General features: G+C 48.6%; 1 protein-coding gene across 5 annotated transcripts in view; it reads right to left on the bottom strand.

Moving 5' to 3' along the window:
• Positions 1 to 4,372: 4,372 nt before the first annotated feature.
• The window catches only part of RALGAPA2 (Ral GTPase activating protein catalytic subunit alpha 2), a 324,790-nt gene continuing 301,766 nt past the window's right edge, over positions 4,373 to 27,396 (bottom strand). For 3 of the 5 annotated variants that reach the window (XM_035005755.1, XM_035005750.1, XM_035005751.1), the window contains one exon: positions 25,093 to 25,870. In XM_035005755.1, the coding sequence (XP_034861646.1) occupies positions 25,654 to 25,870 (217 nt within the window). In that variant the 3' untranslated portion in view covers positions 25,093 to 25,653. Of the gene's footprint in view, positions 5,859 to 8,457; positions 8,498 to 25,092; positions 25,871 to 27,396 lie in introns of those variants that run through there. The other 2 variants (XM_035005753.1, XM_035005752.1) reach the window with 2 other exon arrangements.

Here is a 27,396-nt window from a genome sequence, read left to right as displayed (position 1 = left end):
GCAACAGGCAAAGAGACTCTGGTCTCAGTTTTAGGAGCCAGTCTCTTTTTGTTCTGCTCAAGGGCGGTCTTTGGGGCATGCAAGGACACTGATGGGAGAGTATCCCAGTAAAACAAGCTCCCCGATGCTAGAAAATGCTGGTCCCTGTTGTGCCTGGTCCAAGTGAGAGAAAGGTCAGGGTGGCTTCTGACTTGGCCCCAGGAAAACCTTCACAGGGGCCAGAAGGAACATGGAAACTACTAACAGTCTGTGCACTGATGAAGATCTGTGATTGCTGCTGGTTGGAGTTGTGGTCAAAAAACGGGGCCAGGAAACCTAGCTCCTTTTTGAAGCTCCACTTTCTAGCTGTGTGAGCCCCAGGTAGCCATCTTTGGGCCTCGATTTCAGTAGCTGCAGGAGGTGGTGGGAGTGTGGAGACAGTCTAGCCGATAGTTCTGGGTAGACCAGATACACGGGGATGACGTTTGCAGTGTGTTCCATCTCCCTGACCTTAGCTTTTTGATTTGAAAAATGAAATGCAATTAAAACCATTTCCATTTACAGAAGAGTAAATGATAATAGTTCCCCTTGACATAAACTGTTTAATAAATCAAAGGGGCCTCAATTTAGTTTATACACATACACAAGACTCTAACGCTAGCTCAAATGTGTACAGACGTGAACAAATACAAACGTCTGAGTCTTATTCCTGAGAGATACTCTTTACTGCAGCAAACGTAAAACACTCTGGCATTTTCCCAGTAACAGAGTATTTTATTATGGCCAGGGTGTACCTTAAAGGTGTTCTTTCTTTAAAACCTGGCACCTGGCAAAAGCCAAGAAATTTCGAGGAGAACACTACTTGTAGCAATGGTCCTTTTGGAACGAGTGGAAGTTGGATTCTTTTTGGAATTCTGCTGAAGGTCTTGCATGACTTGGCCTAAGATTTGATGAGCATTTTTTGAGAATGACTGGAAGTATGATGACTAGGACACCCTCCCCCATCTTTTTGTTATAAATAAGACAATAAACTGCTGTATGAGACTTCCATAACAATATCCTGTGAAATTCAAATAACTATTTCCAGATCGGAAGAGAATCCATAAATTATCCTGGAGGGAGCGGGGCCATCTACAAAGTGGAATCATTAGGATGGGCAGGACACTACGCTGAGCAGTTAGTGCCTCAGGGACTCTTCGCTCTTGCTCCCTTCACCCCAGGGTACCTGTGCGGCATGGGGAGTAAGGGCTGCCCAGAGCATCACAATGGGGTCGGTTCCAGTGACTCGATCCAAATCTGTCTGCAGGTTGGGATCCTCGAGGGGGCAGAGGGGGACTTTAAAAATTAGGTGCTGAGGTTCTATCCAGACATGGTGGGTCAGATGGAAGCATCTCTGAGGCTTCCTGAATGATTCTGATGCCCAACAAGGTTGGGAACCATCACTTCTAGGAAACAAAGCTCTAAAACCGCATCAAGCTATGTTCTATGAGGAACCAAGTGGTAAAAGCACTTGCTACCAGTCCAAAGCTTTAAAAAGCCACATCGGTTCAGGTTTTTCCTGGCTCCTGGGAAGGCACCTGGACCCTTTGTGAGGTCACTGAAATGTCTTGTAAGTAATAGGGACTCAACAGCTATTTGTGAAATGGACCAATGGATGATTTTTAGACAACTCGACTGTCGAACATGTTGAAAGTTCCCCGGCGTCCAGAGCGTGGGACTAGCCCAGGACGCTGGTGGAGAACACCTGGCCAGGCCTTCGGAATATGATGGTGGGAGCCCTGAGGCAGGGCCATCAACGGGGCCTCGACCACACCAGCAGGAGGCTGGTATTACATTTTATCTACCACTTACTCACAAAGACAAACCCTCAAAGTCAGCCTCTTGACCATCAGGGCCAGGGACTCCTGACTTTACATAAACACATTTGTAAACTTCCCTGGACTGGTACTGGCTACCATTTTGGGATACATAATTAGGCTTTGGTTAAAAAAAAAAAAAGAGGCTTTTGAGCAACTCTGATAAAAAAAGCAAGCCATCTTTTGTGAGATGCCAGGATAAACTTTATTTTCCTAGAAACTATAAAGAAAACAAAAGAAACATACGGCACTTAAGTGCTGTGTTTCTACCTTATTAAATTCATCACAGCAAATCAGAATTAAAGAGAAAAAGAGGGTAAACTGGAGAGTTGAGTGGCGCTCATCAGCGGAGCCGTGTGCTTTTCCAGGTGTGGCACGCACGTGCCTGCACAGGTGGATTCTACCCCGCGTAGGCATAAACCCAGATGTGGGGCGTTAGGCAAATTAAATAAGAGAGCAAAACAAAAATCAAATGACATCCTATAACTTAATTTCCCATATTTATCAGTTTCTTTTTCTTATTTACATGAACTAACTGTTGTCGACCTGAAACCATAAGAAAACATTCACTTCATGTGTGTATCATACACAGGTACTGAGTGTAGCTAAAACAGTGGTTGTTTCATGTTGAATTTCTTTCCAGTAGATACAGACACGACGCACAGTTACATGTGATGTCACAGTACGTTGTAAAGGATGCCTCAAGCCTCCAGATGATACAGATGTACCAGGAAGTGAAGCACAGGCGGCCACACCGGGAGGAAGGTCAGGAAGACGTGATTTGCATGGTCTGCAGATCCGCATGATCTTGTTTGTAAGGCTGAGGGTCCCGTCATCGGTCAGCCCCTTTTGTGAAGGCCAGGCTTGACTCCCCTTCCTCCCTGTGGCTCTTAGCAAACTGCAGCCTTCAGGGCATGAAGACACTGTGACAGTCACTTACCCAAGCGAAATTTCCTCACTGCTGTCTACTTCAGATTTTACCATTTTTAAGAAGTCATCATTTTTTTTTTTTAAAGATTTTATTTATTTATTTGAGAGAGAATGAGAGAGAGCACATGAGAGGGGGGAGGGTCAGAAGGAGAAGCAGACTCCCTGCCAAGCAGGGAGCCCGATGCGGGACTCGATCCAGGGACTCCAGGATCATGACCTGAGCCGAAGGCAGTCGCTTAACCAACTGAGCCACCCAGGCGCCAAAAAACACCTTCTCAGTGAGACTATGGAACATCAGCTTTGCTTTGGACGGAAATCAGTGTGCAGAGATCAGCGTGCAGAGAAGTGGGGGGATGGGCCTGGCTCTGCCCGGAAGCCGGCGAGTCTTACCCATTTTGGGCCGATTAGGGCCACTTTCGAGTACAGATGGCTGACCTACTAATGCGACGAGTCAGCACTGTGACTCAGGTGGGTCCCCGCCGGATGAGTGAACCTCCATAATTTTGCTGGAAAGGCATTTATTGCAAAAAGCACAATATTTGCTTTTCTAAGTGAAAAAAAAAAAAAAAGAGCTTGATCATTTCAATTTTCCACCCCAAATAACAAAAGTGATTCAGGTCCACGTGATTGTAAGTAAACCTGGTTGCTAGATTCCCTGCTCCCTATTCCACCCCGATGCTGCCGCTGACAACAGTGGGCTCAGAAGCAGCTCCAGTCCCCAAACCGCTGGCTGGAGTCTGGGGTCACAGGGAAGTTAAAATCAGGAGGGATGACAGGAAAGGTCTAGGTATATGCTGCCTACAACTGAGTTTCCCACTTGCCAGTTAGGAGGACTGGTTCACAGAGCACAAGTCCAGGGGAGTCCAATGCGACTTCCAAGTCCTCACACTTCAGCTCAATCCAAGAATTATGCCACAGGGGTTTTCTAGAGCCAGGAAATAAAATGTCCTCCCAGAAGCTACTGGCTGTCAGAGCCTGCCTGGGACTCTGGAGCCCAGGGACAGGTGATGCTCTCCCCTGCAGGAACGAGGTCTGGGCACTTCGTAAATATCCAGTGGAGCTGTTCAACACAAGTCTGCTGTCTGAGCGATAGTGGACAAACCGTGCCTACCAGAAAGTCCAAATTATTTAAAAGGCGAGGGTGGGCGGCTGGAGCAGGGGTGGGGAACAAGGGTCAGGTACTGGCCAAACCAACGCAACAGCGCATGGAAAGAACGGATTGGTCAGTGAAAACAGCCACCCTGATGGACTGAGGGGGCTCAGGAGACTTGCCAGGAAGGGGACCAAAGCCGCCGCCGGGGTGGGGGTGGGGAACACCCAAGTGGGCACAGAGCACAGAGGCAGAGAGTCACGGGAGGCGGGGAAGCACCCTTGCAGGGACCGATCTTTCTCGGGTCCTTAGCGGCTGTGTTCTATGTGCTGCCCACCCCACCCCTTCTGAGCCACGGGCTTACTCTGGAGACAGGCTGCAGGCCTAGGTGAGAGGCAGAGGGCCACACAGGTCTTCCTAACTGATTTTTCTGTCGCTGACACCCTCAGACCCCCAGCAAGGATGCTGGCCAAGCACAGACAGAAGGTAGGGATTTTCATTTCTTCTTCTTCTTCTATTTTTTTTTTTTTTTTTAAACAGGCTCAACATGCCTTCCTTGGAGCCAAATGGGTAGAAAGCCCCCATTTGTGCCGGGGCCCTCCCCCAGCAGTGGGCAGGAGAGCACGACTGCAGGGCGAACCTTCTGGAGGCAGATGGACATCAAGGGGGGCCTGTCTCAGTCTAGTGCCTGCGCTGGTGTGCGCCTTGCGTGTTGACGTGGCGCTGTGCTGAGCTGGGCCCTGAAAGCCTCCTGACCCACAGGAGCTTTCACAGGGACAGGACCCGGTTTCTAGAGTCATCTGAGGGCCTCCAGGATGGTCGGGAAAACCTCTCCCCCGTTAGTGGGCATCAGGCACCAGGTGGAAAACACTCAGCAACCCAGATAAAACTTCTCCTGGGCAAAAGACCCTAGGGAAAGCCAATTTCCATGATGATGAAATTTTGGAGTAAACCATAAAATCTAACATAAGAACTAGTGAAATCAATGCAGAGAAAATTCCTCAGTTTAGCAGCTGTTTTGCCAGCCCTTCTGTGAATCTTGCTTGGGTTTATAAACAACTCGGGGTACAGAAACCAGTTGCACTCCACCCCTTCCCGAAAGCCCAGAATCTTCTCCTGCCATCCCTGCGGAGAGCAGCCCCGTCAACGCCCATGAGAGCGCATCTGTCTCTGGGTGGTGGTGACCCTCCCCTCTTCTTCTTTGGAAGCTCAAGTTTCGTGAGGTTCTAGGGCAAGATAACAGGGCCCAGTGAGAAAGTCCAACCGGCGACGTTTCGGTGGGGTTCACCTTGAACTTTGGAAGTCCATTAATGGGAAGATGTGCCGAGGGCCAGCAGAGCAGTGATGTTTCCCGGAGTCTCTGTGTTTGGGGGTTTGGGGTGGGGGAAGGGGGAGTCTCATTCATCTCCTCCTTGTTAAGAGGTGCCATGAGAGGGAGGCACTCAGGCTGGCGGCCAGGGCCCTGCAAAGGAAGCAGAGAAAGGCCGAGTCAGGGCACCAGGGGAGGCCCTCATGGGCACAGGTCCAAGAAGGACTTGCGGCCCTCAGGAGACTTGGCGCCACCACATCCCCAGAAAGGCTTTGACGACCTCCCTTTGTCACCGGGGCAGAGATGTTTGCTGAATGAATCAACACGTGAATGTCTTTCCTCCGGGTCTTTGCTCTGGACTCTCCTGCAGCAGAAACAAGCTATAAATCCTTTTGATATTCAGCTGGCCTCACTGTCCATTCCACAAGTAAAGAATGAAGAGAAAAGGCCTCTGATTGCAGCAAAGGGAAGACAAGCCAGGGAGGGAGCAGCATGGCCCAGAGTCAATGAAGAAGCGAGGAAAACTTGATGGACAGCTTTGGGGATTCCTGTCAGTGTTATTATTTACACGTATTTACATATAATATTTCACCGGATGAGTTACAACTGGATTATTCCCCAAAGGATCGGAGAGAGAGGTCAGGACTAAATTGCTTGCCCGAATGAGTCCAGATGAGCATAGCACCATTCAGCGCTGGAGGGAAAAGGAGTAAAATCAAAGCGTGCGTGTCTGCACCTCTCCCCCTCCCCAGGGCCCTTGCGAGGGTGCTCAGAGGAATCCAGGAATGCCTGCTGCAATACCCAGCCCCTGTTGCTGCTAGAGTCTGGTCTCCCCCGGGGGCCCTGCTGCGAGGGAGAGGCTTGTTTCATCACCCCTCTTCCCCCATAAGCTATTTTTAAGCCGGCTGTGTTATACCCCAAGCTTCCGGGCCAGATCCGATCAAACCTCAGCAGGCTTTCTATCCTCCTCCCAGAATGCTTCACTTAAAGGGGTTTGGCCTTTGAAATTTTTATTATTATTGGCATTTGAAAAATTAATTTATGTAAGTTGTCTTATTCACCGACAACATCTTTTCTCGTTTTCTGACCTTACCTTATTGTTTCTAGGAGGAGCCTCTGAAATCAATACTCACAAACATGCTTGGACCTGAGGAGACAGCCTTCCCCAGTGCGTTCCCAATTCCAGCACCTTAAGGCGCCCACCGCGGGGGCTCTACCATCTCCTGCCTGCTGGTGCCCGTAGGCCAGGCAGAGAGAGGAAATGTCCTGGGGCTCTCTCCTGCGGTTTTCATCTTTAAAAACAGGCTGCTTTTGACAAAGCCAGCCCAGCCATACTGACCTCCCTGACAGAGACGGCATTGACAAAAGGTCTCTCTCTGTCCCCTCGGAGCTGGACATGGGGGTGAATAAACCTGATTCAATCCTTATTAGATAATGTTCCATTTTGAAATACCTTTGCTTCAAACTGTCTAGGATGTCATATTCCTCACTAGGAACCACTCTACCCAGTATTGTAATCAGACTGATTGGGAGAGAGGGAAGGAAAAAAAATAAAATAAAAAGCACGTGAATGAAAGAGAAAAAATGATGTTCAAAGATATGATATTAAGTGCAAGAGTAATTCTGGATTAGAAGGAAATATTGAATGCCTCCAGCCGGGGAGGGCCAGGAGGGGGAGGAGGGGTGCACGCTGCATTCCAGCAGTGGGGCAGGATGGAAGGCGGACAGACTGACGGCGGGCGGGCAGGTGGTGGACCTTGAGGAGCTGCAGGAAGCTCTGCAGCAAAGCGGCCCCCGTGCATTGAAAGCCGTGGCCCCAACCGCTGGGGGCAAAGGGAAGGCTGCCCCTCCCAAAGCCAGAGCCTGCACGACCATGTCCCTGCATTCCTCCAGTCCCCCACTTCCCGCTGGCACAGCCCCAGCCTGTGGGGCTCCTGCCATGCCCGCTGCACCCCTTGATTGATGGGGAGGCGGCAGCTGGGGAATGAGCCGGCCGGCCACAAAGGAGAGAAGTCCACTCGCAAGCTGCCGGCAGCCACTCCACTCGTTCGGCCTTTTCCTCCTGCGGGAAGCCAGGGGTCTGTTCAAAGGGCACTCGAGCCCCCCCTTGGCCGCTCCGTAGCGGGAGCGGGAAGGGACGCATGGATACGGGGTCCTGGCCAATGAAGACTTCTGCAGGAGGCCCCCACTCTGGAGAGGACTGTACAGCCCCGCTCAATTCCACCCACCATGAGCACCCGGGCTGGTGGGGCTTATTGCCTCTGGGGGCTCAAGAGAGCGGGCCCGGTGTGGAACAGTTCTGGGACTGGGCCAAAGCCGTGGCCGAGGGGAGAAGAGAGGGCAGCTGGGCTGCAGGGTCAGCTCGCTGTGGCAGTGGCTGCTCGTCTACCCTGCAGGTGGAGGAGGTGATGTTGTGGATGAACCCGAAAGCCTAGATGCTAAAATTCCACCCTATGCACAGTTCCTGAGACCGTGACGGGCATCTGTACCACGCCTTCCTCTGTGGTGACATGGTTAATAAATGACAGCTCGCTGGTGTCCTCCCGCATTATGACTGTGAACATCATCACCATCTGGTCTCCCTTCCACCTGTGAGCCCATGAGTCAGCGCAGCCGGGGCCACCCCCAGCCCACACGGCCACAAGGCGGCACGGGGACGGGTCTGGACCCCGGAGCCACGGCAGAAAGGGGAGGCCCACGGAGGTCACACCTGCTGCAGCCAGCCTGCCCTCTGGGTCCTAAACTGCAGCCCATCCCCGGGTTCTTCACCCTCTGTGCTCCCCCAGCTTTTGTCTGCTCTTCCTCCCCCAGCTGTTCCATTCAGCAGCCCCCCAGACAACCTGCTCTCGCTGCACGGAGGCCTTGGAGGCGCCCATTAAGGCGAGCGGTCAAAGGCCGGCCCAGCACGTGCCACATCTTATCGGCCCATCTCAAGATCCTGCTCCTCCTGGCTTGGGCAACAAAAAAGGGGGCGGCCCCGGGTCCACCGGCTCCCCGTGGCCCTGCACACAAAAGGGCGGCGACAAAGACATTTTCCGGGATGGCAGGTGTTGGTGTCGGATTCCGCCCGGAGTGCACGCGCAGAAGAAAGGCGAGGCTGGGTTTCCCCGGGCAGCACAGACATGCAGGGGCAGGAGGGTGGGCAGGGCCCCTTGGGAGGGAAGGTGGGAGGCAGCAGGCACTCGAGGGGACATTTCAGCATGGTGTTAGCCCTGGTGGAGGGTGGGTTAGTGAATTCACGCACCCCTCCCCAAGAGCAGGGTGGCTGGGCAAACCCCAAGCATCAGTCTTACCTTGCTCAAACATTGCAATGAGACCTTTACATATTTTAATCTGGAAGGAAAAAACATGAAATCAAATGAATACAAGCCCAGCACACCCACAGCCCGACCTGATAATGAACACAGTGCTAATAATACATTTATTCCTGCGCTGCCTGAGTGTTGTCACAGCTTTGGAGATCATTACGAACTGAAAATTCACTTAAAATTCTACTTGGCAGGACAGAATTCTAGCTGCCATCACATTTACAGACGTGAAACCAGAGAGACAATAGTGTTCCTAGGATGCGTTGTGGAGAAGCTGCTGGGAGCTCTACAGGCACAGGGCAACACTGACCACCGGACCTTTTTCCTGGTGCCCTGTATTTGCTGACTGATTTGGTCTAAAATACATCAAAGACTAAGAATGTTCAAGATGAGCGTTAGGAATTCAATGGGCGACCTGAAAAAATACTTGCCAGGCTCTAAGTGTGCAAGTTTGCACGCCTCTTCATTTCATTTCACAGGTTTCTGAGGTGTACACGGTGTGTTAATTTAGTACTAGTGTCACCTGTGGTGTGACAGTCCCTGGGGAGGAGGCACACAGCCGGCAGTGTAGAGGGAGGCCGGGAGGGGGACCCTGAAGTGGGAAATCAGACTGCGAGCTCACCCTCCCTCCCAGAGCAGGAGGATCTCAGCAGACACGCTGACCCCGAGAGGGGACCTGAGTTTTACGGACTTGGTGACAGGTTTTCTTGATTTTCCCCCATCCCTCCCACAGATAGTCTATTTCCTAGGTGGGTTTCCCTTAGCAAGTCCTCAGCCTCATTCTACACCAGGCGTCGTAGCTCCTCACCCCAACCCCCACAGCACTCCTGAATTCAGTGTCACTAGACCACCATCAAATCTGGACAAAGGATATTCATCAGTGACACGGACTGTTGTTTGCACGGCCACAGTCGTAAACTTGGGTTGTCTGCTGACCCTGCCTGCCAAGGTTGGCACAGCGAGCAGAGCCAGTTTCTGAGACGGTGGTTCAGAAGGCCATCAGAAGGACCGCTGACATAGTCTCAAGTGGGGCTCTCCAGAAGAAATGCGCACTTCCACGATCTAGTGAAAATTCATCCCCCCGCAGAATTACTTGGGGTTAGGAATTTCAGGATAAATAACTGATCGTGGATGATCGGTCTTACTTGATTTCCAAGCACTGTCACCTGCTCCTTCTCTATATGTGGATAGTGCTCCAGACCACAGGAAGTTCTTGCGACTGTGTTGATTGCTGGTAACAGACTAGAATGTTTTCCGTGGATCCTGGATAATGTGATGATCTAGAGTTCCTGTTTTCTCCCAATGCACTGCGCTGTAGCACCCCATTTCTTCTCATGGAAAATGGCAGACGTACAACATCTCTCCGCGGGTCTGTCTTCCTTGAGTTGGGGAGGCCCAGCTTTTCAGGGCACCATGCTACCTACCCTCTCCAGTGTGAGCAAAGGGTCTCTTCATGAAGGGGCTCCTTAGCCTCCCTCCCTTGCAGCCCCTTCAGCGCTGGTTATGCTGGGCGTACCAAGAAAGCAGATGGCGCAGCTAACAATGGAGGACTTGTTTGTAATTGCTGATGAGGACTGGTTTGCTCCTCTCCCCAGTGCATCCCCAGATGCCGCCTGGTGTGGTGTGCTGGACCAAACAGAATGTCTCAGTAACTGCCAGTCCATGGGTGAGTTAAGGAGATGCAAAGACAGAGACAGTTGGGGGCTGCCTTAATTATTCCATGGGGCTCAAATGTCACTTGCCCTTGACACACAGGCAGTGCTTACCCAAGGGCGGGGGCCCACACTTGGAACAGAGGAGTAGGCTGTCAGCTTCCTGATAATATCCCTGGGGGTGAGCATGAGGTACCAACTAGCCTGGGCAGCGTTGGAAGGCACCAGAAGAGAGCACACGGGGCTTGGAGATGAGGGACGGGAAGAGAACAGGAGGCGCATGATGCTTAGGGGGGTGGGGGAGAGACACAGAGCATAATTATTTCATCTTTTCATCAACTGGGCACCTGAGGTGTGCCAGGTTCTGTTTCAGGCTCTTGGTTACAGCCGTGAACAAAGCAGACGAAGCTCTTGCCTGTGGACCCTTTGGTGGAGGAGTAGCAGCATGCATTCTAGCAGAGTGATATCACCCCTTGGGGGGCAAAAATATCTTATTTTTTACACGTCGAAAGCCCTGATGTAGGTATGGTAAATAAACAGATACACAGGATTTCTGGAGTGTTTCGGGGGGAGGAGACAAATGAGGAAATTGGTCGGAGGTCTTGGGGACCTCCGTGGTGGGGTGATTGTGAAAAAGAGCTCGAGCCACATTGGGTGGGAAGGTTAATATGTGCATTACATTCAAAGTTGTTCTTACATGTGAGTGGTGCTGGGACTCGGGGATAGGCTCTGCTCGCGTCTAAGAGAAGCAGAGTGGGGCCCCTCTGGAGGGAACCCTCCCCATGTCAGGCGACACCAAGGGGCTAAACTGCAGCCACTCAGTGGCTCTGAGTGGAAAATCCAGAAGCCACTCTTAGAGAATGATGTCCTACTTCGTGGGCCTCCTCGTGTAGCTTCTGGGCTTCTCCGGGTATCAACGAGGATTTGCTAAAACACAGGAAACAATAGTCTTGATCCGAGATGTGCTGTGTTCCACACAGCTCTGCCTCATGGAGGCTTTTCAAGAACTGGTTGGTCTTTTTGTGGCATGTGTTCTCTGGCAGGCCTCACTGGGGGAGCGGAAGACCAAGGATTTGAACTGAGCTTCCTATCTCCGAAGAAAGGCTGCCATCCGGGACGTCACTGGGGATGACACTGGGCAGGGCCAGACAGGAAAAGTGGTTGCTTCTCCCTGGGTCCCTGTTACTTAACAGTCAGTGTGGAAAATGATTAACTGGTCCAAGATAATTAGGGAAGGGAATGATTTTGCGAGCTGGCATGGCTGAGGGAGAGAAACAGTGGACGGCGGTTCCAGCTTTAGGCGCACGCTAGGTATCCTCCCAGCAGGAAGGCGGACAGAGCGGGAGATCAGAGAGCTGTCTGGGCTATTCAGACCCCTTGGAATGGCTCTGAGGAAGGGAACAGGTGCAGCCGTGGATGGGGTAAGCCTACATGCTCAACTCAACACTGGCAACTCAAGACCAGTGGGAATTAGCCAGCTTAATTAACATTTCCAAATGGCCCAAGGATGGCTTCCAGGTATTTCCAACCCAGCAGCGGTGGCTGTGTCCTGGCCCTGGCCCTGGCTCTGGGCTTCCTCTTCTTGGTCGTTGGTCTTGCCCATCAACTTTGGTTCTGAATCAGAAAGCCAGGACAGCTGGACCAACAGGCGGGCAGGCAGGCAGAGAGTGCTAGGTCTTGTGAGCCTGGACGTGCATACGCACCGGAACGGGGGCTAAGCAAGCAGGTGGAATGCTCATGAAGTCTTCTGGCATTCTTCTCTATCCCTTCTACAACTATAATGTACTTGTATGGCTCTATGGCGAAACTGAAGTAAATTATACCTTTAAGAGTAGTATCTTGGTTTCAACTTTTCTCGTCAGGCCCTCGTGGGGACAGGTTTCTAGACCGTCTCGCTATCTCACAGAGCATGAATACAAAGATCTCAGTTACATCTTAGCCGTGACAGGGCTGTTCGCTGTACCAGACTGAATTCACAGCTCAAAAAATGGCAAAACAGTACAGATATATTTATAGCAGCAATATTCCTAATAGCCAAAAAGTAGGAATACTCTAAATGTCCATCAACTGATGAAGGGACAACCGGAATGTGGCCTACCCTTACACTGGAATATTTATTTGGCAATATAAGCTACCACACGGATGAGCCCGAGGACATGCTGAGTGAAAGAAGCCAGTCACCAAAGACCACATACTGTGTGGTGTCATTTATACAAAATGTCCAGAATAGGCAGATCCGGAGAGACGGGAAGTAGACTAGTGGTTGCCTAGGCTGGGGTGGAGGGCAGTTCGGGGGGAGTGGGGATTGACTGCTAGCAGGTTTATATTTTTTGTTTGTTTTAGGATGAATTAAAAAGTTCTAAAATTAGACTGTGATGATGGTTGCACCATCTTGTGACTATACTAAAGACGTCAAATTATATACTTTAAACGGATGAACTACATGGTAGGTGAATTATATCTCAATAATGCAGTTTGGAGAAAGTGGCAAAAAAGAACAGAAGGTGATCTGGGCAGCACCACTGTTACTTCGATTCCAAAAGGGACACAACAGAAGTGGCTACAAGTTTTGGAAAAATCAGACCCCCCCGTGGGTGCCCAGGGAGGCAGGGGGACAGGGGCTCCTAGCGGAGGCCAGCAGCAACTCTCCTTCTGTGTCACCCCACACACTCTCAACCGTCCTCAGAGCAAAGAAAATGTGGCTGCCCCTCGGACCACACACTACTCTTCCCTTCAAGGTTCTCTCGGGTTTATCCTAACTTGAGTTCATCCGTGCTATAAACACCCAGGAGTGGCCTGGGGTGGTGAGGTGGGATTACAGTGTAATTCTCCGCAGGACACACTAGGATTCTGTGCGCCGCTCAGGATGACTTTTTATGTTCTCTAATAATCAGCTGCTCAGGAAAACGTAGCAGTGACGTCTGTGGTGACTTGAGGGAAGACAACGAGTTCCAGGTATCTGTCTGAGGTGTCTGAGGAAACATCAGAGAAGCAATGGGACTGTCTCGTTGTTTCACTGATGAAAGCTGCCCTGTTGTCTTCAGACACGAAGGAAGCAGTTTCCTTCCACAGTTAAGATGTTTTCTATAGGGTACCTGGGTGGCTCAGTTGGTTAAGCGACTGCCTTCGGCTCAGGTCATGATCCTGGAGTCCCGGGATCGAGTCCCGCATCGGGCTCCCTGCTCGGCAGGGAGTCTGCTTCTCCCTCTGATCCTCCATCTCATGCTCTCTCTCTCTGTGTCATTCTCTCTCTCAAAATAAATAAATAAAATCTTTAAAAAAAAAAAAAGATGTTTTCTATATGTGAATTCTTTCTGTGGTGCTTCATTTGCCTTCTAAGGTAGACAAGACTTTGGTTAACTTTCAGTTACATTTCTCAGTTATCTGTGCCAAAGTGGGTGTGCATTTGCCACTGGACACACTGTAGAGGTCAGAAGTCCTAAAAAATAGACCTTTCTGCCTTTGGGGAGGAGCACTTTGCCTTTGCCTCAAAAGAAGGGCTCCCCCCACCACAAGCAGGTACCAAGAAGCAGGGGGTCTCTCCGGGTGGGCGACGAGTCTCATCTGGCTAAGCACCTGAGCCCTGGTCTCAACATGACCAGCCGCCTGATAATGAAAAAACCAACCCTCCTCAGTTCCCAAACTGCCAAAGAGATGAATCTTGCTCTGTGGAGGGCAGACTGTGGGGAGAGTGTGCAGTAATGTGATTTCTACACATACGTAAAGAGCCTTTACTACTCATCGATTATTCTAGAGACTATTTTTCTCAGAGCAAAACAATGCCAAGGAACCTTAATTCTCGTATCCTAGCTCTTGTGGATCATCGTGAGTCCTTTTATGTGTCTTCAAACAATGTTCTGTGTACCCGGGATGGTGATCAACCATGATTCTTCTTGTTAGCCCATGGGTTCCTGACCACTAGATTCTGGTGTGAGTCCGGGGGTTGGGGGTGGGAGTCTTAAGCAGGTGGGGGATGTGCGACTGCAGGTCAAAGTTCTGCCCCATCTCTTTTTCACCTTCTTCCTCTGACCACACAAACCTTCCCCCACAAGAGGTAGGTGTCACCATGCTCCCCTAACCTGTACAGTCCCAGTTAGGGGCTGCATTCTGTGGCACTGGGGGTAGGGGTCGTCACTGGGGGCCCTCTAGTAGCCCCATGGAGAATGTTCAGGGGGAACATCTCTTGGACCACAGCATGCATTCATTAGTCAACATGTATTCTGTGCCTGCTTTGTAGTAGGGGATGGGACTACATGGGGAACGAAATCTTATCTAACTAGTCTCCCTCCTGTCCCTCCCCTGGAATATCCTCCCCACAGGAGTCAGAGTGATCTTTTTAATCAAGAATCATATCATGTGACCCCACTGCTTAACACCCTCCAGGAGCTGCCGAGCTCCTGGTCTTTCCCTAGGCCTGGGGGGCTGTTCTGACCTTCCTCCTCCTCCTCGCCCCCTTGCTTGCTCTACCCTAATCACGCTGGGCACCTCACTGTTCCTCAAATGTGTCAGAAAAGCACCAGCCTCAGGGCCTTTGCATTTGTTCTTCCCTCTGCCTGGAGTGCTTTCCCCCAAGATTTAAATGGCTCACTCCCTCACTTCCTTCAAGCCTCTCTTCAAATTTCACCTTCTCAGTGAGGCCTTCCCTAACCCCCATTTTATTTACTTTTTTTTCAAAGATTTTATTAGAGAGAGAGAGTGTGAGCGCACGAGTGGGGGTAGGGGCAGAGGGAGAGGAGAAGCAGACTCCTCACTGAGCAGGGAGCCCGATGCAGGGCTAGGTCCCAGGACCCTGAGATCATGACCTGAGCTGAAGGCAGACGCTTAACCCACTGAGCCACCCAGGCGCTCTCCCGTCCCCCATTTTAAAGGGCACCCCAGAGTTCCTGACAGGAGACCAGCGTCTTTCTCACCCATCTGAAAGATAAGCCTCAGGGAGGGTAGGACTGCTGTTTTTCCCATTTCTATATCTTCCCTATTAGTGCACAGTAAATATTTATGAAATGAATGCCTGAAGGCCCCAGCCTTTGTGGGGCTATGTGATGATGTTCCGACGAGTGAAGCCACAGTTCCCATCTACTTAGGCTGTACCAAAGGTACGTGTGTGTCCCCAGGACTTGAGTTGGACTGAGTTTTAATATCTAAATATGGCCTCTGGCAAGTCACCAGCTTTGGGTAATGGGAATAAAGAGCAGAGTCAGCCTAGTGGCCCGAGGAGTCCCAGTTCTGGCTTCTTCCTTTCTTCCCTGTGGTCTCCCTTCTCTCTGGGACTGTCGCCCTGACTGTCGCCCTGATGTCGCCAACATCCGCTGGTCAGGAGAGCCTGGACTCAGAACGCTGCATGCCCAGATGTTACAGAGGGCTCTGCCGTTAACCAGAGCCGGGCTGTTTCTCTAGCTGCTTCTCCGAGCCCTGGGGACAGAGCTAGGGAGCAGGGTTTCCCTAACTACCATGAACAGGCTCTGGGACGCAAACCAGCTGTAGGGTCTGTCCGGACGTATCTCAGCAGCCGTGGCAGGAGAACCTGCCCTTGTTGGTTTTGCCTGAGATCAGGGCAGGGGGAACAGGACCCTGCAATGCAAGTCCCGGACGACCTGTAGCAGCTTCCTCACCCTCAGGCAATCTCAAGGTCAGACGACCTTGCTGGAGAGAAGAGACAGGCTGGGTGACTGTGTAGGCCGAGGATGCTGCCACAGGTAACGGCTGAGCACTGGGGGGTAGTGGGTAGGGGGTAGGGGGAGGAACGCCAGAGGGGCCTGGTGTGGGGACACAGGCAAGGGGATGTGCCCTCTATGCATCTGGGATTTTATTGTCTCATATTCCTGAAGTGGCCAAAAAATAGGGTTTTGCCTTTTCTTTTTCTTTCTTTAAGAATTTATTTATTTATTTGAGAGAGAGACTGAGATAGAGAGAGCATGAGAAGGGGGAGGGTCAGAGGGAGAAGCAGACCCCCAGCTGAGCAGGGAGCCCGACGCGGGACTCGATCCCGCGACTCCAGGATCATGACCTGAGCCGAAGGCAGTCGCTTAACCAACTGAGCCACCCAGGCGCCCGCCTTTTCTTTCTTTCTTTACACTTTTTACAGAGATGCTGTGAGGTTTCTTCTGTGCTGAGAAATGAATTTTGGCCATGTCAATGCTGTAAATCTGTTATTTTATTTTTAAACAAAGTTGACTGGCATGTTTCCCATTTTTTAGGGATTTTTTTTCTCCCTGGCCTTTTGAGGGCCTTTGAAGGTTAATTGGAGAAAAGTAACCAGCTTTTCTCTTTATTATTCTATGCAGAGGTTTACTTCCTGGTCATCATCATATAGCCTTCTGGAAAAGGGTAGTATAACATATTCTTTCTTTTTTCCATCAGTAGACTTAAATGTTAGTAAGAGAGCTTCCATTTGGCCTCTGCTTTGGTTTAGTTGTTGCTAAACAGAAATCCAAGCAAAACCATGGAGTTTTCCAGGAGCCCACCCTACCGGCTTGTGTTTGCACCTGTTCCACCTGTTAGAACCAGGAGAACACGATGGCCACAGCCGCGGTTCACGAGGAATGTGAACATGGGGTGTCAGAAAGCTCCAGGTTCTTCTGAATCAAATCCTCAAGGTTATTTGAAATAAGCTTTAATTAAGAGTCATTTCCAAAAATTGTCTCTGAGAAAAATTCTCGGTATCTGCCGGCCATCTCTTGGCAACTGCGAAAGTGTCACGGGAACCGTAATTAGCAGTTAGGCAGGGAGGAAGATGCCACTTGCATTTAAAACCTTGTAAGGACTGAGAAATCAGAACTAAACTGAAGATGGCATTTCACAGAAAAAGCAGCATCTTCAAGTTCTTCCAAAGGAACAATTTAAATGTGATGTCAATACTTTAGAATGAATAATCTTGGGTCCCTTCCTTTTCTGGGCATCTGTGAACACCCCCAACATCTGTACCAGCCCCAGGGACAGGAGGGTCCCCACATGGCCTCCGAAAGGAGTTATTTCTTCCTCTGTGCTCTTCCCACATTGATTGTCCCTCATATTATTCTTTTTGTCCATGGCCTCCCAGTTCTCAGACATCTCAATTCTTAGCCAATGTGGGAAAGTTGAAAATTGACTGGCGGGAGACTTAGCAGTGTATCTAATACATATTAGGTAAGTTTCCCGTCTCTTCCAGGCTCACAAGGCAGATGGCACAGCTCGTATCAGGGAAATCTCAACCCAACTGACCCAAACCATTGGCTCACTGTATCTTTCTTTCTTTCTTTGAACTCTATCTTTTAAATATGTGGTGACGGTTTGGAGGTAACTCATCTGGGCTTACTCATAAGTAGCCATGTTTTAGTGGTTCATGAATATCTGCTTTTCCCTAACAAGACTGCAAGCTCCAGAAGGGTAGGGGAGACATTGAAAGTGAAGCTTTCGGAGCCTTTGTGTTCCCTTAAGGTGCCCAGCACAACGCCGAGGGCAGGGGAAGGCAGGGCCAACTCAGAGATGGGACAGGGAGTACCATCATTTCCTATTGGAACAAATGTCCGTCCCATGGGATAGGGAGTACCATCATTTCCTATCTGTCCCCTCTCTTTCTTCCCCCTCCCTGAGCGGACACTGAGGGGAATAAAAGCATTTTAAGAGGAAAAAAGGGATGAATAAGCATGAAGCAAAATCTGGTGCTAAACAGGGCAATGAAGAATTCTCTTTAAAACCCACAATACTGTTTGTGGAAGTATCCCCCATGACATTTCAGTTATTCGAACTGCATTATGCGGTCTGTGGAGTACCCAGGCCCTGGCTTCCCCTGCCTTTCTCACGCCAGGCTTTGGTCATATTCCTTATCACCGGTCCACTTTCACTAGGAAACTGGGAAGGGGGGGGGTGCTCTGAACACAATCACAGGAGTTCGTGCTGCCTCTGCCTCAGGCCCAACACACATCTGTGGCCTGGGGACAAGCAACAGGCTGGATCTTTCTATCCACATTTCTATTGTATTCCTATTGCATATGTTTTAAGAAAGAAGTTACACGTGTTATTCTCTAAGGAATTTACTGCCCATTATAGACAGAACACACACATGTGTGTGCACGTGTATACACACACACACACACACACACGATTTACACAGGCTAAGAAAAACCAAGATAGAAGTAATCACAAGTTAAATGGCACTAAAATGAGGACCTAAGCATTACAGAGATGCCTTGACAGTGGTTCTCAGTCCCGCCTGCATAGGAGAATGCTCTCAGGAGTTTTTAAAAGAAAGTCCTCATGCCCAGGTCACACCCCAGACCAATATACGCACCTCCCTGGTGGAGGGTCATGCAGGGATTTGCAGGTGGTCCAGTGCGCTGCTGGACCCAGCACCACTGGGCTTGGGCGATGGGATTATGGGTGGTTTAAAGAAATCCTATGGATGCCTTATCCCCTTTTCAAGAAGAATACATTTTTAGTTTTAAAAAATATGTCATAGTGGGGCCCTGGGTGGCTCAGTCAGTTGATCGTCCAACTCAGTCAGTTAAGCATCCAACTCTTGATTTTGGCTCAGGTCATGATCTCAGGGTTGTGAGACCGAGCTCCGTGTTGGGCTCCACACCCAGCAGGGAGCCTGCTTGAGATTCTCTTTCCCTCTCCCTCTGCCCCTTCCTCTAAAATAAATAGTTAAATCTTAAAAAAAATATGTCATATGCAAAGGGGGTCAGAATTGAGCTGGTTATGTGGATAGGAAGATTTGGATTGGCTCTTCAAGGGACTACTAGGATGGAAGAACTGAGTGGGGTGGTTAGCTGTTTGCAGGCCACGTGGCAACACTCATTTAGCTACAGCCAAGTGTTCTGAGGGTGTCGAGTGGAGGTGGCCCTGAGTTCTTGAATAGACAGTGAAATAAGAGAATGTGTATTTAAGGGAAACTTCTGGATGATCTAAATGGAGTTCTGAGTTTTCATCCAGGTCTTTAACTAACATCAGTAAAAAGTCAGCAGCCACAGCTCTGATGAACGGGGTTGTCCCCACAGGGTGAGCACTGGAATGGCATTTCCATAGTAGGGGTCCCTGGCCTGCTCTCCCCTTCTAGGAGACAGGCCAATGGGCAGACAGCAGTGTATTCCAGGATGAGAAAGGAAGAATCGGGAGGCACATGTTCTAAGAGGAAGGTAGAAGGAAGACAGGCTGGAAGAGGTAGAGGGTTGCATGGGATGGAGTGAGGAAAAACGTGGGCATGACAGCCCAGCAAACACCAGCTGAGGGGGCCCTATGTGGCAGGCACTGTGCTCATCTCTTTACACATATTAACTTGCTGAATCTTTATGAACACCCTCTAAGGAAGGTTCTTATTAGACCCATTTTACAGAATCAGACTGAGCCACAGAGTGACAGGTAACTTGGCTGAGGCCACATGCTGGAGCACAGAAGACTCTAGCTAACTGGCTGCAGAACCCAGCCTTCTCAGGGGAATCCCACCTCCCTGCATGGAGCCGCCAAGGCAGCTGGGGAGGCTGATGCCAGGTAGAAGGTTCCGGCCGGCGTTGAGCAAGGAGGACAGGAAGACAGTAGAATCTGAGAGACTGAGGTGGCTATATGTGAGGACAAAAAGCAAAAGAAGGCAAGCCTGGGCTGCATTAAATACTGAGGAAGGAAAATTCGCAAACCCTGGCAATGGCATATAAAGGATTAAAGGTTTGCTGATGGCCACTGGCATCTGTCTTTATTCCAGGTTTCGGCAGCAATGTGTGGGTGCATGGGCTCTGGGCCCAGGTCCTGGCTGTGTTCCTAGCACCCCCAGAATATCAGAAGCCCTTCTAGGTCTTGGGATGGTCTGCCTGAACCCTTGGGGCCTGACGTAGCCAGGGCATGTGGAAGCCTCTGAGGCATGCGTTCATTACATGAAGTCAGAGTATATTCTGGGCTTCCCTTCCCTCATCCGCTCCATGTGGTTGGTTAGAAATGGGAATGAGAGGACTTCTGGAAGGGTTTTGCAGCCACAACTATGAGGCCGCCCCACAGACTGGCACAATGACACGTGTGTGCTGGCCAGTGCAGTTATAAACGGTCACCCGAGTAACCAATAACCACAGCATCATCTACCAAGAGCTGCAGTAATCTGAGTTTCTGCTGCTTACGTTTCCAGCACTATCACTTTCCCAGACTTCATTCTTATCTTATGAAGACTTTTTGAAGAACAACAATGAGGAAACAGGCTATGTAGGAAAAACACAGCTTTTCTGAACAGGCTATGTAGGAAAAACACTGATATAGTACCACTTCTCTCCTCTCAGAGAGGTGACATGGGTGTTGGACATTGAAAAACTCTTATAAGTGGCTGGCTAGGAACTCTGTGACCAATGTAACTGACAGCCAATGTCTGGTGACAGCTTACCAAGGAGGGGATGGTGGTAACCATCTGAGTCTTGGATGACATCACTCACAACTGACTCCACTTTGGGAAGAAAAGAGAGTGTAGCACAAGGGGTGAGGGCCCCACTGCCAACTTGCCCATGGCCTTCAGTTGTCCCTTCATGGCCTGGTCTTCAGCCTACTCAAAATCCATGTCAAGGGATGAGGCTTGATATCTCCTGAAGCTTCCTCGAACATTCTACGATGTTCTTTGTTGGTTTCAGCGAATTTATGAGGAGGGTGAATATATAAGTGCTACCGATCAAAACCTTATGAAGAACACTTTAACATGGAGGGAGGAACGGAGGAAGGAGGGCAGAGAGAGATGGAATGAATCTGTAACATGACCACCCTCAATGAATGGGGAAAATCTGTCATCTTTGGGGGGTTATAGTGCAGTGTCTGGGGATCAACCTGATTGCTATCTGCCAGTGAACTGGCCACATTGGGATCGGTGTGCAGAAGGGCAAGCCTACAACATCCTGGCACACGTGAGCACTGTGCATGGTTCGGGGCTCCAGCAAGTGGAAGCGGGGTGTAGCTTTACTCCTCTTGTCAAAGGCTGGTGGGTTATAAAAGGGCTTTGTGTGGCACTGAGTTGCCAGATTCACTTTGGGACCAGTACACCTGAAGTCTTATGAGGGTCACCAGAATGACCCAGTAACATCAGGCAGTCTTCTGATAGTTTCTGTGAACTTAATTTGATTTTGTTATAGGGGAAAATTACAGGAGTCTTTTTTATCAGGTAGGTGAGCATAATAATCCTTTCCAAGAGGGCACCCGTGCACGTCGTGAGCGTGACCGATGAAAGCTTACGGTTTTGTGCAAGAGTCTCGGTGGCAGAAGCATCCTAAGACCGACTCAGACTAATCTGGGTTAAGCTCCAAATATGACCTACATTAAAAGTGGCAGAATCTGGTGGAGCCTAGTGAGGAATTTCCTCCCACTTGTTCTAAATCCTGGAACCTTTACCATCTAGCCTATCATGAAGGAGGAAGTATTTTTGACCATATCTTGGAGAAATCAAATGTGTTTATGTAGGGCTCACAAATAAATAAAGATTTGTGCTCCCTCTGCTGGCTCTCCACAGCAATATTAAAGCAGAAAGGAACCAAAAACAGTGTTGGCATGTTCAGCAAACAGTTGATTTGCGTATACTGAGAACAACTCGTTTAATTTGGTTTGGGACATTCTTTGGGGAAAAAAAAAATCAATCTTTTTAAAAAGATTTTATTTATTTGACAGAGAGAGACACAGCAAGAGAGGGAACACAAGCAAGGGGAGTGTGAGAGGGAGAAGCAGGCTTCCCGCTGAGCAGGGAGCCCGATGTGGGGCTCGATCCCAGGACCCTGGGATCATGACCTGAGCCGAAGGCAGACACTTAATGACTGAGCCACCCAGGCACCCCCCAAAAATCAGTCTTTATGAGGGTCTGAGCAAGGTACTTGGAAATTCTTAAAATTAGATATTAAATTAGACATACCTGTAGTCCTCCACTACCAAACTGGAAGCTGTGACTGTGCTAGTGATTTGGGGATTCATTTATCAACAGGCACAAGTGGATTCCTCCAAGGTTTTAAGGTCCAGACACAACCTTTAAGGCAGTTCCGGGGGTGGGGGAATCTCGGGTTCAAGCTCAAGTTTCTTTTTTTCTCCTCTTGTTTATAAGATCAGCTTCCAAAAAGTAAAGATTTATACTATTTATATCCTTTCCGATAACGTCAAACATTAGACTTGATTTTCCAAATCATTAGCATGCCGAAGAATGACCTCATGGTGAACAGATGCACTTGGCTGTGAGCTGCAGTGATTACATCAGCCCCGCCCAGCAGTCGAGGGCGCCCATTCCAGTTAACCCTTTGAAGGCCTCTCTGTTGGCCCCCCTTCCTTGGAAACATGCATGAAAACACAAGCCGAGTCCCTCACCCCAACATGCGTGTGTGTTAAATGCACGTATGTACGTGCATAAACATATACATGTATGTAAACACATAGACACACACACGTGTGTGTTAATTGCAGCCAATATTTTCACACTGGCTACCTTTTAGAAATTGCTGGCCAAAAGGGAAGGAATCAAAAGGAACACAAACTACAGGGCTAAGAAAAAGGCTGGGTATTATTACCAGGACAGGTAGTGGATGGAATAGGTATGAGGTAGGTGGTATTTTAAAATAACATTTTCTGACTGGGAAAATATATATATAATATATATATATATTTTTAAATCTCCTTTAAAGCAGCTGAGTACCCACATATGAGCCTAACAATCAAAGATGCTATATCCTCATCGGTGGCTGGCAGTGAATCATGAGGAGAAGCTCATGTACGTGGCCAGTGTGCCCCTTCTATGGCTTCCTTGGGTGGCAAGCAACAGCACTGGGGCAGGGGGGCCTGCGGAGAAGGCATTTTCCAACAGCAGTGTCTTTGGGCACGAGCCCCTCCCACTGAGCCCATTTCTTACTTATGCCTAGGACTCCGAGGCTGATATTATAGGTCCTCCCTCTAGAAATGGGGGCTGCTTGCTGCTACAAATACAGTGTGGAAGGCATACCGGGTTCAGGTTATTCTCCCTCTGCATTATCGACAAAGTCCCTTGCAGCGAGGATACAAAGAAAACCTGGGAGCCCCTAATTCCTCGGATTGTGCATATGCATGTGAGCAGGAGCCCAAGGCCCCGCTTTGATGGCACTGCTGGCCGAGATGGTCTGATTGGGTCCTAAGTGCACTGTGGGGGCTTAAGCCGCTCAGGGTCAATTTTTCCAGTTGGCTTGCTGCTTGGAAGAGCAGAGTCCACCTCTGTTTCTTAGTTTAAGCTAGCTGGCTCATCTGGGTTTGACTGTGCTTGTCCCAAGAAAATAGGACTAACACTGAAGAAATGAAAAATGTTTTCCTTTGTAAAAGTGGTAACAGGCCGGGATAGGGATTCCTCAAAAGCAAAACTGGCAGGGAAATGAGGGGAGGATGTGCTTCTGAAAATGTGCCTACTTATGGTCTGGAAATGCTCTGCCCTCACTGCATGGCCCCCCAGTTTCAATCCACATCAAGTTCCTTTCTAGTTCCTTCCTAATCTTTGTTGTGGGCATATATGCAAAGTGGTGATCGAGAACACGGTGCTCAGACTTAAAATCGCATTCATACATTGGCGTGATATGTATACCAAAAATTTTATCACTTGACACTGAATGCCTAAACCCTGAACATTGTGAAATGTCATCTGGATGCTAATAATTTGGAAAGAGGAAGACCAGCATTTGTCTTGATACCTCATCTTCGGTTTCACGTTCCCTTTGTATCGGTTCCAGTGCCCCCTCATGAGCTATCAGACCCTTATCTGCTAAGTGACTTTGGCAGATGTGATGCTCTTGAAGAAGCCTGTTGGTCACTGCCTCCAAATAGCAGGTCTTGGAAAGCCCAAATCACTTCTGGAGACTCACTTAAGATGTTACCTACACACTAGCTCATTTGAGTTGATTTAAGTAATTGTGAGCTTTTGGAAAAGATCAAATTAATTTATACAGATGCTAAAGTATGCACAGGAAACAAAGTTCATCAATATTTGTTTCAGGAACATCTTAATCTGGAGCCTTAAGAATGTGACAGCTAAGGAATGTCAGTATCTAGTTATTATTTAATTTCTTCTAATTTTAAGAAACAAAAAGCTTTCTCAAGAGTTAAAAAAAACAACAACACAAAACCCCCGCACAGAAAAATTGAGCCCCAGTACCTCATGAGGATGAGAAAGAGCTGAATGAGATCTTTAAAAAAATTAGCTTTGCTACGGATCCTTCATGTTCTTTCACCTACACACTAGAAATGATTTTAAACCTCTAGCCAGAGTGGTGTGAAATCTTCATTTCCCTTGAAACCGTTTCTTTTTTTTTTTTTTTTTTGGTTTTAGATAGAATGTTGGCAGAGTGTATAAAAGAATTCAATTCACAGCTGTTCTACTTTTTTTTAATGTAAGAAACATTAATCAAAGCTTTAAGTTATAAGCTTTCTCATGTTGTTTAGTATTCCAGTTCAACAAAGATCAATAGAGGCCATCCCCGTGTTTCTTGACGCCTCCCCAGGAAGCAGAGGCGTGATTATGTAAATCGCACGGCTCCCGCACCCCAGCCAGCTTGCTTATCTCTCAGGCCTTCTGCCTGCAGCTCCTGGCTCCCTGAGCAAGTGCAAGCCTCGCCCTCTTATCTCCCAACAAAGCTCGGAGAGGCAAGGATCGAAGCCAGCGATGTTAAACAATGATGCATGGCTGATTGTATTTGTGAGTGATTCATTTCACTGAATTTAATTTTTTTCACTTTGTGTGTAAGATATTTGTTAACAAGTCAGAATCGGAGAAGTAAGGCGGTGTTCAGAGACAACTGACACAGGTTAGAAATCTATTAAGCATGCTAACAGTTGTGTCTACACCGGTGGAAGAAGAGGGAAGCCCCTCATTGAGAATTTCAACATGCATTGACTAAATATCCCATTTACTCTCTGAAAGGCAATTAATCTGTAATTACATGCAGAAATTCACAAGTAATTCTATTCTTTGGGAAAAAAAAAACCCCCACAGTAATCATATAATCAGTTTAAGTGGTAGTACCCATTTTTTTTTCAAATTGGAAATATAAAAAGAGTAAAACCTAAAAACAAGGACACTCATGGAAATTTCTGAAATTTTCCATTGGCGTAATAAGTGAAAATGATCGAAAGCCAGTTGCTAAACAGGTTCCACGCCAGGTGCTGCTCTGGTCGGCAGCTTGTCCATGTGACACAGACCACTCCAGAGGGAAAGCGTGCCCGCCGCTCTGCTGTAATGACGACCAGGGGACACTGTCCTTCCATTTCTCCTGCATTAATCCCTGACCCGAGTATCTCAGCAGCATAATCCCCATTTAGCATTAGTAGCAACGGCTTCGACTGTGAGGAAGACTTTTTTGATAAGTAAGCACTGATTCGGGCATTGCTTTTAAGCAACATATTCCCAGCTCAGCAAGAAACCCACACTCCTGAATGAACCAGAGCACATTACTGAGAAAAAGTTCATTAACCTTGCTAGTTTCGGGGGTTAACAGGATAGCTGAAGAAAAGCACTGAGTGAACAGCTCGGATACAAAACAAATTAAAATGAATGTCACCATTCCTTTTGATATTCATTAGTTGATTCAGAGGGAGAATGCTCTTCTTAAATTTGCAAGCATTTATCTGTGAAAAACAGGTGTACATCTGCCGCTCGAGTGCGTCCTAAGCGCGGGAGGGCAGAATAATGCAGACACTCACCCGTTCCGCCGAGGGAGGGGCTGGGCGAGGGAGAAAAGACTTGGGCGGCGAAATCCTCAAACGTCATGACTTCTCGGTGGTTCTGAATTATTGCTTCGAGGTACAGGGCTCGCTCTTCGTAGCTGCGGTCACCGGTCAAGGAAGCAAGTGCACGTGTGGAATGACATGCATAACAAATGACACAGTTCACTGTGGTTTGAATACAGTTATGCAACTGTTATGTGTGTTGGTGGGAGGGGGGGAAGGTACCTTACAAGTCTGTTACCCATCCTCCCAGGGAATTAAATATGAGTTACAATTAACGGTAAGATTCTGATATTGAGACTTAAGTTTCTCTTAGACTTCAGGGACATCCAACACCAGTATTCCTGAAAAATATGTACATCAATGGTTACAGAATCACAGCCAAAGATCCTTAAGCTTGATCCAAACAAACGAAAACAGAGGCACTGGTTGTGGTGGCATCTCTTTCAGTGTGGGACAGTGTCGGACCTTCCCTTCCCGGGTCAGCAGATAGAACGTTCTAAGTCTCCTAGAGAATGAATTGACACTTGAAGCAGGAATTGGTGGTACACTTTAAAAAAAAAAAAAAAAGTGAGACGATGCACATCCCAGGGAAGAGGAAGGCCAGGAAGATATGCTCTGAAGGGGCCCCAGTGCCTCCAGCCAGGATAGGCGAGAGCATGAGAAAATAGGAGCTAATAAGTGAGAGACTCTAGCAGAGAGTGCACAATGCAATTTAAAAAAGAAAAGACTATTGCCTTTTAATTAAAACTGCAGTCTGGAACACACACATTCAAATGTGTAATCAAAAACCAGTCACCAATAAAACTTACAAGCGTAACACGCTGAAGCAACTTTCCAGCTGTCTTAATAGGACCCCTGCGTGTGGCAGCCTTTCACAGGGCAGAAAGCAAATCTTCCCCTTTTGTGTATGGCTTCTGTTTCCTCAGAAGGTGAATCATGCACTTCCAATAACAGGATAACATCAGAACAATTCGACAGCGGAATGAGGCACCACACGTATGACTTTGTGAATTAACACTTGGGGAAGTCGGCATGACGTCCCATTTTCCCCTTCCTAGTTATCAATGCCAAAGTTAAAGGACGTGTTTTAGTCATTTTGAAAATCATGCTAATTCTCCAGGAATACAGGGAATGCGGATCACCATCAATCAGTTCATTATTTGCTGCTCTGGAAGAGCAAAAGTAATTTCTAGCATTTCTCATTTTAAAACTATCTTTCCAAAATGACCTCTTCACAAATAAAAGTTGGTAAAAATGATGCTTTTCCAATTAGCTTTCGGTAGTAAGCATGTGACTGAAGATCGGAAAATATTTTTCTATTTTCTTTTGTCAAAGGATGCACACAGATTTCCCCATGCAGGTCCTTCCTCTTCCTCCTCCTTTAATTATAGTCAGAGAAGGAGTTTTTACACCATGAGACCAGAGGCATCCTGGGGCCGTGCTGGCCAACGCCGTAGCCGTGAGCCGCATGTGGTTATCTAAATTTAAATTTAAATTAATTAAAACAAAAAAATAGCAATTCCGTTCCTGGGTCCCACTAGCTGTATTTCAAGCATGAGCTGGGGTTACTGGGCCAGATAGCATGGACGGAGAACACACCCTTTGTCGTGCAAAGAGCTAC

This window comes from Mirounga leonina, unplaced genomic scaffold, assembly GCF_011800145.1.
Source record: "Mirounga leonina isolate KUSES-001 unplaced genomic scaffold, KU_Mleo_1.0 Mir_150, whole genome shotgun sequence".
In the NCBI taxonomy this organism is placed as follows: Eukaryota; Metazoa; Chordata; class Mammalia; order Carnivora; family Phocidae; genus Mirounga; species Mirounga leonina.
The sequence above is the reverse complement of the archived record's forward strand: the minus strand, read 5'-3'. Positions and strand labels throughout refer to the sequence as shown.